Source organism: Ambystoma mexicanum, chromosome 7q (assembly GCF_040938575.1).
Source record: "Ambystoma mexicanum isolate Mex_15411 chromosome 7q, UKY_AmexF1_1, whole genome shotgun sequence".
In the NCBI taxonomy this organism is placed as follows: Eukaryota; Metazoa; Chordata; class Amphibia; order Caudata; family Ambystomatidae; genus Ambystoma; species Ambystoma mexicanum.
This window is the reverse complement of record NC_090941.1, coordinates 304,370,646-304,385,560: the sequence shown is the minus strand read 5'-3', so window position 1 is coordinate 304,385,560 and position 14,915 is coordinate 304,370,646. Positions and strand designations below refer to the sequence as shown.

General features: G+C 45.5%; 1 protein-coding gene across 3 annotated transcripts in view; it reads right to left on the bottom strand.

Moving 5' to 3' along the window:
- FBXL3 (F-box and leucine rich repeat protein 3) overlaps positions 1-14,915 on the bottom strand; it is a 168,279-nt gene that overhangs the window by 42,269 nt on the left and 111,095 nt on the right. For 2 of the 3 annotated variants that reach the window (XM_069639780.1, XM_069639781.1), the window contains exon 4: positions 3,852-4,023. In XM_069639780.1, the coding sequence (XP_069495881.1) occupies positions 3,852-4,023 (172 nt within the window). The remainder of the gene's footprint in view (positions 1-3,851; positions 4,024-14,915) is intronic. The other variant, XM_069639782.1, reaches the window with a different exon arrangement.

Genomic DNA, 14,915 nt, shown 5'->3' with positions numbered 1-14,915 from the left:
ATCTAATTTCTGTATCTCATCGGAACAGCATTGAAATTGGTGTTTAGAGAGAATGGCTGCTAATCATACGCGCTCATTCTATGGTTTTAATAGTAACATTTTGAGGATTCCTAATTTATATATCAGTCAGTTGAATAAGCCTTCTTTAGAAGGGAGCATTATAGAAGTAACACAAAAATACACTTCAAAATGACACTCTCTCAGTTTCTTTAAATCAGAAAATACCCATTCGGGATGGAACACAGATTCTTCCTACACCCTGAGGTGACAAATAACTAGGACACTGTGGACATTGATATATCACTGGTACATTTGGAGCAATACAGAGGTTATGTTAAATAAGGAGAAGATAAGAGAATATAACATTAGTTAACAAATATTCTTAAGCGGGTATGTACTTTTTTGAACCCTCCAATGCAAAAGTAAATTAACCCTTTTCTGGGGGAAAGGCAAAGCACAAAGTCAGAGGTAAGAAGTCTTTCAGGGAGCCAGGACAGCCAATGTTAGTTGAGCAAAATTCTAGGTGAGCTGAAGTCCTTCTTGTAGGTAGGCAAAACGTCTTGCACAATGTTTTAGAGATTTGTGTATAAAAAGAAATCACTGTAGGGCCACAAGCTGGGAGGCTTGTGAGGGGCAAAGCTGCAAGCAACGCTGCAAATGCAACCACAACAAATCTCAACTGAGAGCTAGCAAGGCTACACAACAAGAGATAAGTCCTCTTAGTTTTACAGTGCCTTTGGTTAGAAGAAAACTGCTTCCAGCTGGCTTCTGTTCCTGTGTAGGTCTGCAGATCCTGTGTTCCTGGGCCTCAGTCGTGGGGGCAAGAGGGAGGACGTCCGGAGACTCCTGCACTACGAATGGAAGGTCAGCGGCAGCAATGGGCAAACTTCAGATCAGCGGCACTTCAAGGTTTCAGCTCCTCGCGGCTCTCAGATACCTTAATGAACTTTCCTCGCATCTGGGCTCCAGCACTCTGTTGAGGTGGCTCAGGCTTGGTCAGTCCTGCTTCATGGGAGTCTGGAGGATCTTCCTGGAGCTCGGGTCCGACTTAAAAGCAATGCACTCGATCTGGTGTTCATCTCCCTGGCAATCGGTTCCTGCAGCAGCAAGGTAAGTACAGCCAGCTTCGAGAGGATGTCCAGACGAGTTCACTTTGGCATTGATTGGTCCCACCAACCCAAGGGGAGAAGTCGTCTGTTGCAGGGCTTCTCTAGTCGAGGCGAATTCAGAGCTTCAGCAATGTAGTAGAGCTTCATCCGGCAAAGCAACGGTCCAGGAGTTGCAGCAGGCGTCTCTTCCAAGTTCTTCTTCGGATTCCTTCATCCAGTGGTCGACTATGCCTTCCAAGCAAAAAGCCTTGCCTTTAATGCAGGTTTCTCCTATTCATTCTCAGCCTAGCTGTCAATCACACAGCAGGGTGGCTGTCCTCCGAGGACAGTCAGCCGGCCAATCACCTTTGGGTGCATTCATGTAACCAAGGGGATTATGCACAGGGAGTTTCGGGCACCTACCTCACTTCGTGCCCCTGCCAGACATGCTGGAGCCAGAGGCGGGCTTCACCAGTGAATCCTGCCAAAGACAAAATGGACCAAACCTGGTTTGGCGCGCAGTGTAAATCTCAAGAAGGACTTTTCCAACAAGAAATGGCGAAAAAAGAAGACCGGACAATTTTGACAAAATGGGCAACCATGGGTGTTTTACTGCGCTGCAGTTGCAACCCGCGGTAAAAACACACAATGGTAGGAAAAAGTAAACCACTGCCACCAGCCATTAATTGTAGAAAGGTTAACATAAAAATGTTACATGAGAAACTAGACAAAGGGGATACTAAGTAACCCCCCCAGCACCCTATTGTAAGATAGTGTGTGCTGGGTCTAGAAAGTTGCAAAATGTAGGTAAAGTCAATTTCACTTCCCTGCTCTTGGAAACAGTAGTTTCACCAAGAGAAGGTATTTAAACCTTGGGGAAATCTAAGACTTCCCTGTGCCACTGCACTGAAGGTGCTGTGTGTCACAATGCAAAGATGATGCCTATGGAGTTTGCCAGACTCCAAAGTCAAAAGAAAAAGAGTCCAAATCACAGAAAAATACATGAGAGAGTGGCAAAAAGGTCTCTCTCTCCAGGTTAGAAATTAAAAGTCCTAAAGTCCAGCAAAAAGATCTGGGGGTCTCTAAGGTAGAAGGGAATTAGCACATTTCTGAGAATTCTCCCTAACACTTCAGGACTCTGAAATGTCAACAGCAAACTGAGATGATGCACTTCCGTAAATCAATAGCAGATAAAAATAAACACTGGAGTAACAAACAAACGAACGAACTGGTTCTGAGCAATGTTGCAGATTAGGTGAGGACTTTGAATCGCTTGAGTCAGGGAAACATGTATTGACCTGTTGCCCGAGGATGATAAACATCTATAAAAGACACTATGAGAAGTATGTTCATAATATAGATCATATAAAGGAGGAAATGTTCTGGTGCTGGAATCTGAACTCCACAAATCTGAAATGTTTAATAGCAACGTATAATGTGTGGCTAGTTATTTAATGACTATTAGGTATTTCTATCTGAAGCAACTATGGTGCTTGGTATCGGATCTTATGTACATTAAGGGTCTTAAGGTATTGAACGTGGAATGGGTATTCATATATATATATATATATATATATATATTGGATAATGTCTCATGGTATATTTTATTGTATCTTAGTTATAATTATATGTTTTAAGTAAGTGTTATGAGTATTAATTTTGATTATGTAAATTGTTTATGTTATTAGAATTTGTATATATGAAATGTAATTATGTGAAAGGTTTATTTATAAACTGTGACACATTAATAAATGATATATAAAAATAAATCAAAAAATGCTTTGGCCGCACAGCGCTAGGTCCACTGAAGTGGCTCAGCCAATCAGCTGTGCTAATGCCATCAAAGAACAAAGACTTGATTTCTATTGTGAAACTCACCGGCTCCTCCCTTATATAGTCTCAAATCTCTCCTTGTGTGTGTTCAGCACCTTCTGACAAGAAAATTGGACATGCACATACTCTTCCCCAATGAGATATCAAAAGCAGTTGCTTTTAATTTGGCTGGAGGATCCCAACTTCGCAAGCCAGTTCATGTAAAGCTACTGTACCATGAGGCATTGTTTTTAAGGTAGAATAGGAAGAGAAGGAGGGGCAAGGTAGTATTTTGAATGAAAAATAGGGAATGCCTGACACTATAGTTTTCGGGTTTGAGAAAGACCCGATTTGATAAATGCTCTAAAAGAAGGTAACAGAGAATGGAACTACACTGTATCCTTACACATATCTGAAAGCCCACACAATCTATATAAATATTTTGCATCTTTCATCCAAAACCAAAAAGAATTGGTAATGGAAGCCAATATTTGTGAAAAGGGCAGTTAGGGGGCCAGCTACAAGTGTTTTATCACATGAACTTTGGCTTCCATATACTTAAAAGGCTTCTCTGGTTCCGGTGGAAGATGTTGGTCTCCATTAGCATTGAGAAAGAGGGACAAGGATATGGAAGATAAGCTTATTGGGGGGAAAAACAACACAGCCAATTATTTCCATTCCCCTCCCCTTAGGTGGAGGAATGGTCCTATGGAAAAAGTAAGGACAGTAGTCAGGGGTGTAGCCTGGCACCGACTGAGTCAAACAGCAGGCGTCCCTTTTCCTAGGCTATATTTTTATTCTCCTGCAGAAAAAAAAACACTGCAATCCACATAATGTGGTACGGGCATTACATACATCTTGATGACTGGGGATTGGACATGGGAGTACATTTACTATAAGTGTCTACAAAATGAGCAATTCTAAACACTTTTATTTTGTAAATATTCTTACCCGCTGGAGAAACGTGAGGGCAACTGCTCATTTTTAATAGCCTTAGGGTATCACTGTTGTTTGCTACCAAAACCTTGAGGGATGGATCATCTACCGGCGTGTCATCTATCTTCAAGGAGGAGAGGGATTTTGAGTTAACGAACACCACAGTCAGTGCAGAGATAAAGTGCGACTGGAAAGTGAACAAATGTTTTTTTTTTTTAATTAGAAACCAGGAATTAAAAACAGCAAGTCAAACTCACATGTAGAGTAAATAACTTAAGACAACCTTTTCAAAGCTAGTCTCAATTATTTAGTAAAACATCTTGAACAGCTCAAAACAGTCTACAGTATGAATATTACGCATCTATGAATCATAGAAATTAGTGGAGGAGGAATTAAGATCTACAAGAAGCCAGACTCATTCCAAAAAGGTGATGACCCGATAGGGTTAAACAAAATAACTGAAACGGTGGCAGACATACATGTATGGCTGTGTGTGGAAAGCGCTAGTTAGTGAAAGGGGATATTGTAGGGGTTGACTGTACACTTCAACACTTGGGGAATCTCCATGTTTGTCATCTAGCCTTTCTTTCCTTCACAATCAACCTCTCCTTCATGATAAGCAATCCCTTCAACCTTACCGATCGCACTTAGGGGCGGGGGGAGGCCTCAACCGCCTCATGCCCTAGACAGTTAAAGAGAAGAGTCATCAACTTGCGCAGAACCGTGAATGAATCGCTACAAAACACCCAGTACACAGCACGGGCAGAGACGCTGAGCACAGATGTCTAAAGCAACGAGGTAAGGAAAAAGCCACACTAACCCAACCCCTAAAACCTCAAGTTCTACATACAACTCTCAAACACTAAACAAACACAACACCCTCTCTGCACAGCAATCCACATCGACTTCAATACATTGCAACAACAAAACCAACCACACATAGTCCTGCACAACAGCACATGAGAGTCTACTGAGCCGTAAATAGCACATAAGCTCAGCGAACAGTGCAAACAGGATGAAGCAGGACATCACAACTCTTGCTCTACCTCTTCCCGCTATCCCTACAAACCCATCCCACACTCTTACTTTTCTGATCTGCCAGAGCGCCAGGGGACCACTCTGGTGGTGATAGTGCGAGGTATAAATAATCTTTAACATGAACATGTGCAAATGTTGGAAACGTATGTGCATTGCAATGCGGCTACAGCCCTTAAATGTGAACAGGAGATTTGCTTTTCCCACTGGCATCTCAAACAGTCTGTTTATTCTCATCCTTGCATGAGGTAGCACATTTGCCAAACAGGTGTTAAATGATGGATATGCAATGTTAAGATGGATTTCTAAAATTGGGCCTGGGGGACAGATTTTAGGATCTCATCCTAGTTATGATGAACAGGGAGCTCTGAGAGGTTGGCCAAAACCCAATCAAGGTAGAGTGGAGAGTGGTCAAGGCTTAGTCTTAGAAGAGTGAGTGGGGCCAGGCGCCCTCAATTATTCCACCCATTATGGCACACAATAATTCAATTTAAATAGTCAGTTAAGAAAATACTGCTATTTTTATTTTTTTATTTTTATTAGTGCATTTGGTTAAACAGAGAAACCTTTAGCACATAAAGAACTTATTTTCAAACACACATATAGCAAGTTACTTTACATAAAACAAATATTCCGGTGGTCAGTGATAATGTCGAATGCAATAATGTCGACAGTCAAAATGTTGAATTTTTTTCTACATTTTTTCGAATTTTTTGAAAAAAATAAATAAATATATATAATTAAAATGTGTTGAGTATGAGGGGTGAGAGGGTGGTGGGGGGTGTGTTTGGTGAGGGGGGTTGGGGGGGACCCCCCTAGTAAATGATATTCTTCTTGTTTATTTATTTATTGAATAAATAAATATATATAATTAAAATATGTTGAGTATGAGGGGTGAGAGGGTGGTGGGGGGGTGGCAGGGGGTTGGGGGGACCCCCCCTAGTAAATTATACTCTTCTTGTTTATCGAATATATATATATATATATATATATATATATATATATATATATATATATATATATATATATATATATTTAATTATAATGTGTTTAGTATGAGGGGTGAGAGGGTGGTGGGGGGGGTGGCAGGGGGTGTTGGGTGAGGGGGGTTGGGGGGACCCCCCCCTAGTAAATTATACTCTTCTTGTTTATCGAATATATATATATATATATATATATATATATATATATATATATATATATATATATATATAGGATACATTACTCACCGTAATCGTATTTCTGATGCTTGTATCTGCTTAGATTCACATGCTGTGCATAGGCCGACATCTAGTGGAAGCTGCGGAGTATTACAGTTTGTTTTTCGAAAGTCGAAAATGGGCGTCGACACAGGCGTGCCAGTAATACTATCCCTAGTGTGACGTCCACTGTACCCAAGATCCCTCACGCGTGTAGGATCCTCAGATTGTATTTTTTCTGACATGAGGAAGCATGAGGAGTAGCGTGAGTACAGATAATCCAAGCAGATAGACAGAAAGGTAAGACTACAAGCAATCATGCGCCTTCTCTCGGAGGGGAGGAAGGGTGGGTCGCATGTGAATCTAAGCAGATACAAGCATCAGAAATACGATTACGGTGAGTAATGTATCCCTTCTGAGGCTTGTGGAATCTGCTTAGATCACATGCTGTGCATAGATTAGCGAGCAGTACCAGAAGAAGGAGGTGGGATGTGAGAAGGGTCATGAGCAAACAGGTGTCTTAGAACCGCTTGTCCCACTTGTGTATCTGTCTTGGAATGAGTGTCAATGCAGTAATGCTGAGTAAAAGTGTGAATAGAGCTCCAAGTAGCCGCTTTGCAAATGGTGTCGAGGGGAACATTTGCAATGAAAGCCAGAGTGGCACCAATGCCTCTAGTAGAGTGGGCCCTTGGCGTAAAAGGCAGAGTCTTTTCAGAAAGAGAGTAACACAGCTGTATACAGTTGATAATCCACTTCGAGATAGCGCCCTTAGAGACGCGATCCCCCTCTCTGCCTGTAGCTACGGAGACAAACAGTTGATCTGTTTTCCTCAGCGGTCTGGTTTTATTTACATAGTATAGGACCGCCCTACGCACATCTAGGGTGTGTAGTTTCACCTCAGCCGAGCTTTGCGGGTTCTGGAAGAAAGTCGGAAGCTCGATGGACTGGTTTACATGGAACTTGGATATGAATTTAGGTGAGAACCTAGGGTGTGTGCGTAAAACCAGTTTGTCCTTGTGGATAGTAAAGAAAGGATCCTGCACTGACAGAGCCTGAATTTCACTGACCCTTCTTATGGAGGTAATGGCTACTAAGAAGGCCGTTTTATAAGTCAGGTGTTTGAGACTACTTTTATGCATGGGTTCGAATGGGGATCCCATGAGCTTAGCTAGCACCACGTTGAGGTCCCATCCTGGCGGTGGGTTCGAAATAGGAGGGTGAAGTCTCTTTACTCCTTCCATGAAGGCTTTAACCACTGGTACTTTCCACCACGAGACCTTGTTATGGGATGTGGTGTAAGCCGAGAGGGCTGCCAGGTGTACTTTCAGCGAGTTAAAAACCAACCCTGCATCCAGCAGGTGGAGCATGTATGTCACAACGTTGGAAGGAGTGCAATCAACCGGGTTGATTTGTTTATTCTGGCACCAGATAACGAATCTTTTCCACTTATCAAAGTAACAGTGCCTTGTATTTGGTTTCCTGGACTCCTTTAGAATGTCCATACACCTCTGTGGTAATTTGAGATGTCCAAACTCTATGACTTCAGGAGCCATGCTGCTAGGTTCATAGAGTTGGGTTCCTGATGCACTGTTTGACCCTGTTGCTGGGACAGTAGGTTGTACCAGGCTGGGAGTCTGATGGGTTCGCACACCGCCATCCTGCGTAGGTGTGGAAACCATGGTTGTCTCGCCCACATGGGAGCAACTAGGATGAGCGTCATCGATTCCTTGTTCATCTTGTACACCACCTTCCTGATGAGAGGAGTTGGTGGAAAAGCGTACGCAAACATCCCTGACCAGTTCATCCACAGGGCATTCCCTTGGGAGTCCGGCTGGGGGAACCTGGATGCAAATCCTGGGCATTGTTTGTTTTCGCTTGTGGCGAATAGGTCTATAGTGGGGAAACCCCACTGAGAGAAGAGATCTTCTACTACGTCTCTGTGAAGGACCCATTCGTGTTCTTCTGGGAGGGAGTCTCTGCTTAGAGCATCCGCTAGGGAATTGAGCTCCCCTGGAACATGTTGCGATGACAGGAAGATGTTCCGTCTGAGTGCCCATATCCATATTTTCTGGGCAAGCTTGGACAGATTTGGCGAACGAGTCCCCCCTTGCTTGTTCAGATAGAACATGGCTGTCGTGCTGTCCGTCCTGATCTGCACCGACAAGTTCAGTAGATGGGGCTCGAACGCCCTTAGCGCTCGGAATACTGCCAGAAGCTCTAGCATATTGATGTGGTTCTTGGCTACTGAGTGAGACCAGAGACCCTGAGCTGTGTGGTGGAGAAGGTGAGCTCCCCACCCAGTCAGGCATGCATCTGTAGTCACCACGGCTTGTACTTCGGGATCGTAAAAGGGTTTCCCCCTTGCGAGATTCTCTCTTGTCCACCAGTGTAGGCTCTGTACGAGTGTTGGCGAAACGACCACTAGATCGTCCCAATGACCACTTGCCTGAGACCACTGTTTCGCCAACCATTCCTGCATGGGACGCATGCGCAGCTGCGCGTGGGGGACCAGGTAAATGCATGACGCCATCATGCCCAGTAACCGCATAGCTTTGCGTACTGTTATCTGTTGACCTGACTGATAATGCGGAATTTGCAGAAGTATATTCCGAATTCTCTCTTCCGAAGGGAAGGTCAATCCTTTCTGAGTATCTAGGATAGCTCCTAGAAACTGTTTTGAGGTGCTCGGCACCAGACTTGACTTTTTCTCGTTGATGGAGAAGCCTAATTCGTGGAGGTCGTCGATAGTCCTTTGAATGTTTGACCTGCAAATTCCTGGGGTTCCCCCCGTTATGAGCCAGTCGTCCAGATAAGGGTACACCGGGATTGCTTCCCTGCGTAGGTGTGCAGCCGCCACTGCCAGTACCTTGGTGAATACCCTTGGTGCTGAAGCTATCCCGAAGGGCAGTACCTTGAATTGGTAGTGGCGACTGTCCACCTTGAAGCGCAAGTACTTTCTGTGCGCTGGGAGCATGGAAATATGAAAATAAGCATCTTTCATATCCAAGGTTGCCATGTAATCCCCCTTTTTTAGGAGGGGGATTACCTCTTGTAGCGTGGTCATACGGAATTTTTGGGGCTTGACATACTTGTTGGCAGGCCGTAAGTCCAATACTGGGCGCATTGTCAAATCTTTCTTTGGCACAAGGAAGTAAGTTGAATAGATACCCTTGTTTACCTGGTGTCCTGGGACGAGTTCTATCGCGTCCTTTTCTAGCAGAATGGCGATCTCCTCGAGAAGGATCTTTTGATGCTCTATGGAGTGCACTCTTTGTCGTGGAGGATGATTCCGGGGACGCTGCAGTAGTTCTATACAATATCCTGCGGATACTGTTGACAGCACCCATCTGTCTGAGGTGATCCCTTCCCAAGCCTGGGTGAAGGTGGAAATGCGTCCCCCTACTGGGGTTGCGTGGCAAGGGACCCTGAACTGAGCGTCACTGTTTTGGTGGAGGCGTGCCACCTCCCTTGTTGGGGCTGCCTCTGCCTCTTCCACGACCTCTCTTGTTACCCTTGCCGTAACTCTGGGTAGACTGCTGGTTGTTATTCCATTGTGTACCTTGTCCCTGGGCATAGTTGCCTCTTTGTGAATTTTGGCCGCGTGGGCGACGAAAATTATTGTTCCCCCTCTGGTTAGGGGGTTTGTTGGTAAGCTGGCCAAGGGATTTGAGAGTCTCATATTCATCTTTGGCATTTTTAAGTGCGTCTTCGACCGCTTTCCCAAACAATAGGTCAGGTTCCACTGGCTTGTCTATTAAAGAAGCCTGGGTTTCTGTCTTGAATCCCGACTGCCGTAACCACGCATGTCTCTTGATAACAGTACCTTCTGCTATCAATCTCCCTGCGTTGTCAGCGGCGTCGAAAGTTGCTTTTAAAATGCAACCAGACACGGCTCTCCCCTCTGCTGAGATCCGAGCCAGCTGGCCCTTTAACGGTTCTGGAGCAGAGGCAATGAGCGCCGCGACTTCTTCCCATTGATGGCAATTGTAACTAGCCAACAGGGTGGTGGAATTCGCAATCCTTGCTTGGTAGGCGGACGTTGAGGCTACCTTTCTGCCAAACCCGTAAAGTTTTTTGCTCTCCTTATCGGGAGGAGCTTCTGATGAAGATAAGGGCGTGCCAGCCCTTTTTCTAGTGTTGGTCACCACTAGGGAATCTGGTTTAAGATGTCCCCTTATATACAGAGGGTCAGACTGGGCTGCCCGGAAAATCTTTTCAATTCTGGGGTTGACAGCTCTGGTGAGGTTAGGATTCACCAGGGAAGGATCTATTCTTCGTTGGATGGATTTGAGGATAGGGATGGTCTGAGCGACCGGTCTTCACTCTCCTACAAACTCCTCCGCGAAGTCCCTTTCCTCCTGTACACCGTGGGTGTCGATGTGGAAGTGTTCCGCTGCTCGAGCGAGAACCTCGTTGAGGAGGGGCTGGTTATCAACTGGAGAGTCAGTAACTGGGGCTTCGCTTTGTACTGGGGAATCTACTCTGTAAATTTCCTGCTCGTCTTCTCCCTCCTCCAGGTCCTCATCCTCTGCATAGTAATCTGTCCCGGTTTGTTCTTCCATAATTTCAAACTCCTGGTCCTCTTCAGGGAAAACTTGTCCCTGGTAACTGGGGAGTGGAGTAGAATATGGAGTGGAGTAAGGCTGAACCTCGAAGGGTTCAGGTCTTTCGACCCGGGGCTTTTTAGTTAGCGGGATAGGATCGGAGGAGCCTGAGGGTGTGGCCCCTTGAGGGTTATATGAAAGAAAGTGTTCTGGGTTCTTATCATAAAAATCAGCCAAGGAAGACATCCTAGACATAACCCTGTCTATGTCTTCACTGGACCATTCCCTGGAACAGGGTATTACTTTAGCAGGAGATGATTTATGGGACTTTTCAAGGGTAGACTTGTGTTTACTTGTCTGCCTAGGGTGAGAGGATGGCTTTACAGGGGTGGAAGGCTGTGCTTTCCGCTGTTTCCCCCCCTCCCCGTGCGTGGAAAAATGTTTTCCCTGTCCCTTGGAGGCCCCAGAGATTTTCGACGCCTGGCGCCGAGGGTCTGGAGAGGTATCTGTGTGCTTCGGGCGTGGGGCCTCACTGGTGTTAACCGCGGTCTCGGTATCTTGGAGCGCGGCCTGGGGGTGGAAGTCGTCTTCGTCTCCCGACGATCGAACTTCCGTTAATGTGTGTAGCGAGGCACTCTTGGCAAGAGTGGATGATTGCCTTGCGTCGTGAGGTGATCTCGATCGAGAGCGCCCAGAGGACACCGAGTCGGACCGTTCTTTTTGTGCCTCTTTCCGGGAAGTCGACGTCGTCGAGGTCCGGTTGGTCTTAGTGTGTTTAGTGTGTGTTAGGTGTGTAGCGCTTGCGTCGCCGGGGGTCTTCCCCATAGCCGCCCTGCCGGACGACCTTCCGAGGTCGGGGACCTGCGCTCGCCGGCTGTCTTTCGACGCCATAATGCCCTCGCCGTCCGAAAGTACGGCGTCGCTGCCATCGCTGAAGGCGCCCTCCGCTGCCATGGCCTCCTGCCTGGCGTGGTGGGCCCAACGCTTTGTCGAACGGTCCTTAAGTGTCTTAGGTTTAAACCTACTACACGCTCTGCAGTTCGCTTCGGGGTGATCCCTCGGCAAGCAGAGATTGCACGTGGCGTGCCTGTCGACCCAAGGGTATTTGCGATTGCACTTGGGGCAGAATTGAAAAGGGGTACCCTCCATACGCACCTTAAGGCAGCGGGCTGCTAAGTGTAGGAATATATAAGTGTAACTATATATCAAGAGTGAAGAGTATGTACCACCCCCCACTCTCCCTACTTGTAGGGGCCGAGGCCAGCGGCCTACTAGGCCCGGGCCGAGGCCAGCGGCCTTCCGAGGCCCAGATCCATCGTGCAGCAGTCGACGGTCGATGACTTCTCCAGCCGTCGTCGAGGTTGAGGGTCGACGTTGGGGTGGGGAAGGGAATGAATAAGAATTATAATTATAATAACAGCAAAGTATGGCTAAGGCCAGGGAACTCCGCAAGATGCTTCCGCCCAGTATGGCGGAAAAAAACAATCTGAGGATCCTACACGCGTGAGGGATCTTGGGTACAGTGGACGTCACACTAGGGATAGTATTACTGGCACGCCTGTGTCGACGCCCATTTTCGACTTTCGAAAAACAAACTGTAATACTCCGCAGCTTCCACTAGATGTCGGCCTATGCACAGCATGTGATCTAAGCAGATTCCACAAGCCTCAGAAATATATATATATATATATATATATTTAATTATAATGTGTTTAGTATGAGGGGTGAGAGGGTGGTGGGGGGGTGGCGGGGTGGCCGGGGGGTGTCGGTTGAGGGGGGACTCTTCTTGTTTGTGTATTTATTGAAAGTGCTAAATTACTTTTTTTTCGACATTTATTTTTCTAAAAATTGACTTTTCATTATATGTATAGGTTTTCAACATTGTTTGACTTTTTTTTCCGACATTATCACTATAAACCAAATATTCCATAAATACTTCACATAAAAACATATTCCATAGATATTATAACATCACTACTTAACAAAAAGCATTATACATCAATAATACACAAAATGTAATAAAATGTAATCCACAATTACTATAATCAAAATTCATTATAATAAAATGAAGTTAGGATTATAGTGTAAAACATTCACTGGCCGCAAGGGAAAAGCCCATATTATCATCTACATGCCTTAGTACTTCGAATCTGGCAAGAGTTGAAATGGACGCAAAGCCTCCTTTCAAATATAAAAGGCTGCAGCCATTATCACAAGAGATTCTGCTCCATCTCGACAAACTCTACTGTTGGAGTGAGACCTATATAACCCTTTATATTCAGACTTTTTAGTTTAGGGCAAGCGGTGAGGATAGATTGCGTAGTCTCTACCGTTAAATTACATAGGCAACAGAGTCTATCCTTACATGGGATCCAAATCCAGATACCAGTGGGCTCCCGTGTCGGGAGAATATTGAACTGCATATATGTGATAAATCTTCTCAGCGGCATAGAACATAACTTGGTAAGGTATGTGCATGGTAAATGAGGGTGAAAGCCTTGGGTACTAATTTTTGTTATGGAGATTGCTCAAATTGTTATCTGTATCCCATACTTAAATATTATTTTTAAGCATCACTAGAGCATTGGGGAGGTCAATCAGTTGTTCTATAGAAAGTCCTAAGTTACTCAAATGGCATCTTACAGTAGCACGTAGTTCTTGTATAAATCGGTTAGAGTGTTCATGATGATATTATTTAGCAATTAAACCCAATAACGATTCTGCCGACAGTTGGGAAGAATAGAGAGTGTAACAATTTACAGCGTTGTAAAAGTCAAATATCTCAGAGAAGAAAGGCCAAGCACCTGGCCAGGGTACAGGTGACATTGGTTGACTTGAGAGCCATGCTACCCGAGGTAAAGACCTTACGGGCCCAAGCATCCACCTTCTTATCCTCCCTATCCGGGGAGATAGATGGATAGGCTGTTTGTCTTTAAGTTGCTGCCTGAATAACCAGACTTTCTGGAGTGGGATGCCTACTTAAGTAATCAGGGTCAGAACTCGAGGTTCTGTACTTTTTGGGAAAATTACTGTTGACTGCAGCAACAGCATCAGGAACGTCCCAGTTTTTTCCCACTGTTCTCTGAAGTGCCCTATGGAAGGGGAGAACTGGGTCCTTCTGGGGGCCCTGATCAAGTATATCAGTCATAGCATCCTGATCAAATGTGGGTGAGGCTCTACCCCAGCCCATGTATTCAACAACCCTATTCATTAGACTCCTGTACCCTGAATCTGCATGTTCTGCAGGGTCAGGTTTTCTAAACTCTAGCTATGGTGACACATCAATGCCACTAGCTGAGTGAAGGGTGTCACACAGGTCTCTCATTTTGATTCTGGATCGATTAATTCTTCTGGAACCTCTTGGTACCATATTGTACTCCAAAAGGAGAAACTCCTTCCTCAGAGACACTTTCTTCAAATATAGAAGACATAGGGCCTTATTACATGTCATGTAAACCCGCCGCCACCGTTGTTTCCATACCGGGTGATCACGAGTCCTGCAGGTGGAGGCGTCATTCCCACCAGGTCTGACCTGGCGGGTTTAACACCGCCCGCCTGCAGGCGGACGTGGAAACACCAGCACTAGATGGTGCCAGTGTTTCCATGGTCCCCATTCCCATTGAGTCCTTTAGGACTCAATGGGAATGGGGATTTACCGAATTCCGCCTCAGGAATTCCCGGGTCACTGGGGTTGTAATGTCCCAGTAATTCTGGGAATCACGGAGGCAGAATGGTAAGACGAGTCCGGCGGTAACCGAGCCGGAAAAACCGGCAGGTTACCGCCGGACTCGTAATGAGGCCCATAGACTTAAAGAAGTCTGACTTAGGTAAAGGAGTAAATCTCCTTTCCTGTACTTGAGTTTGGGTCAAAGGAATCTTCGATGGTAACGAAGGAGTCTTCGAAGACACCGATGACGTCTTCGACAAACGTGTCGAAAACGCCTTTGGCTTCGATGTCGAAGCCGTCGGCGTCGACAAAATCGTCGAGGGCTTCAACGACTTATGTTTTTTAGTCGGTGTCACGGAAACACTCGATTCTCAATGAATCTTCGACGATTTGACGTCGACTCGAGAATCGAGGTTCACCTTTACTACTGGATCTTTCCACAGTAGTTCCTGACTTTCCTGTGTCGTCCAACGGAGCGACCGGGGTCTGGCTCTTTTGAGGCTTCTCTGATGGGGTTGAGGCCGCATTCTTAAAGACCTTCATCATCTTCCTTCTAAATTCATCCCATTTTCTTGGGGAATCTGACTTAGTCGGACATCTTACCAATTCGGTAGACGTATCAGAGGAAGAGGAG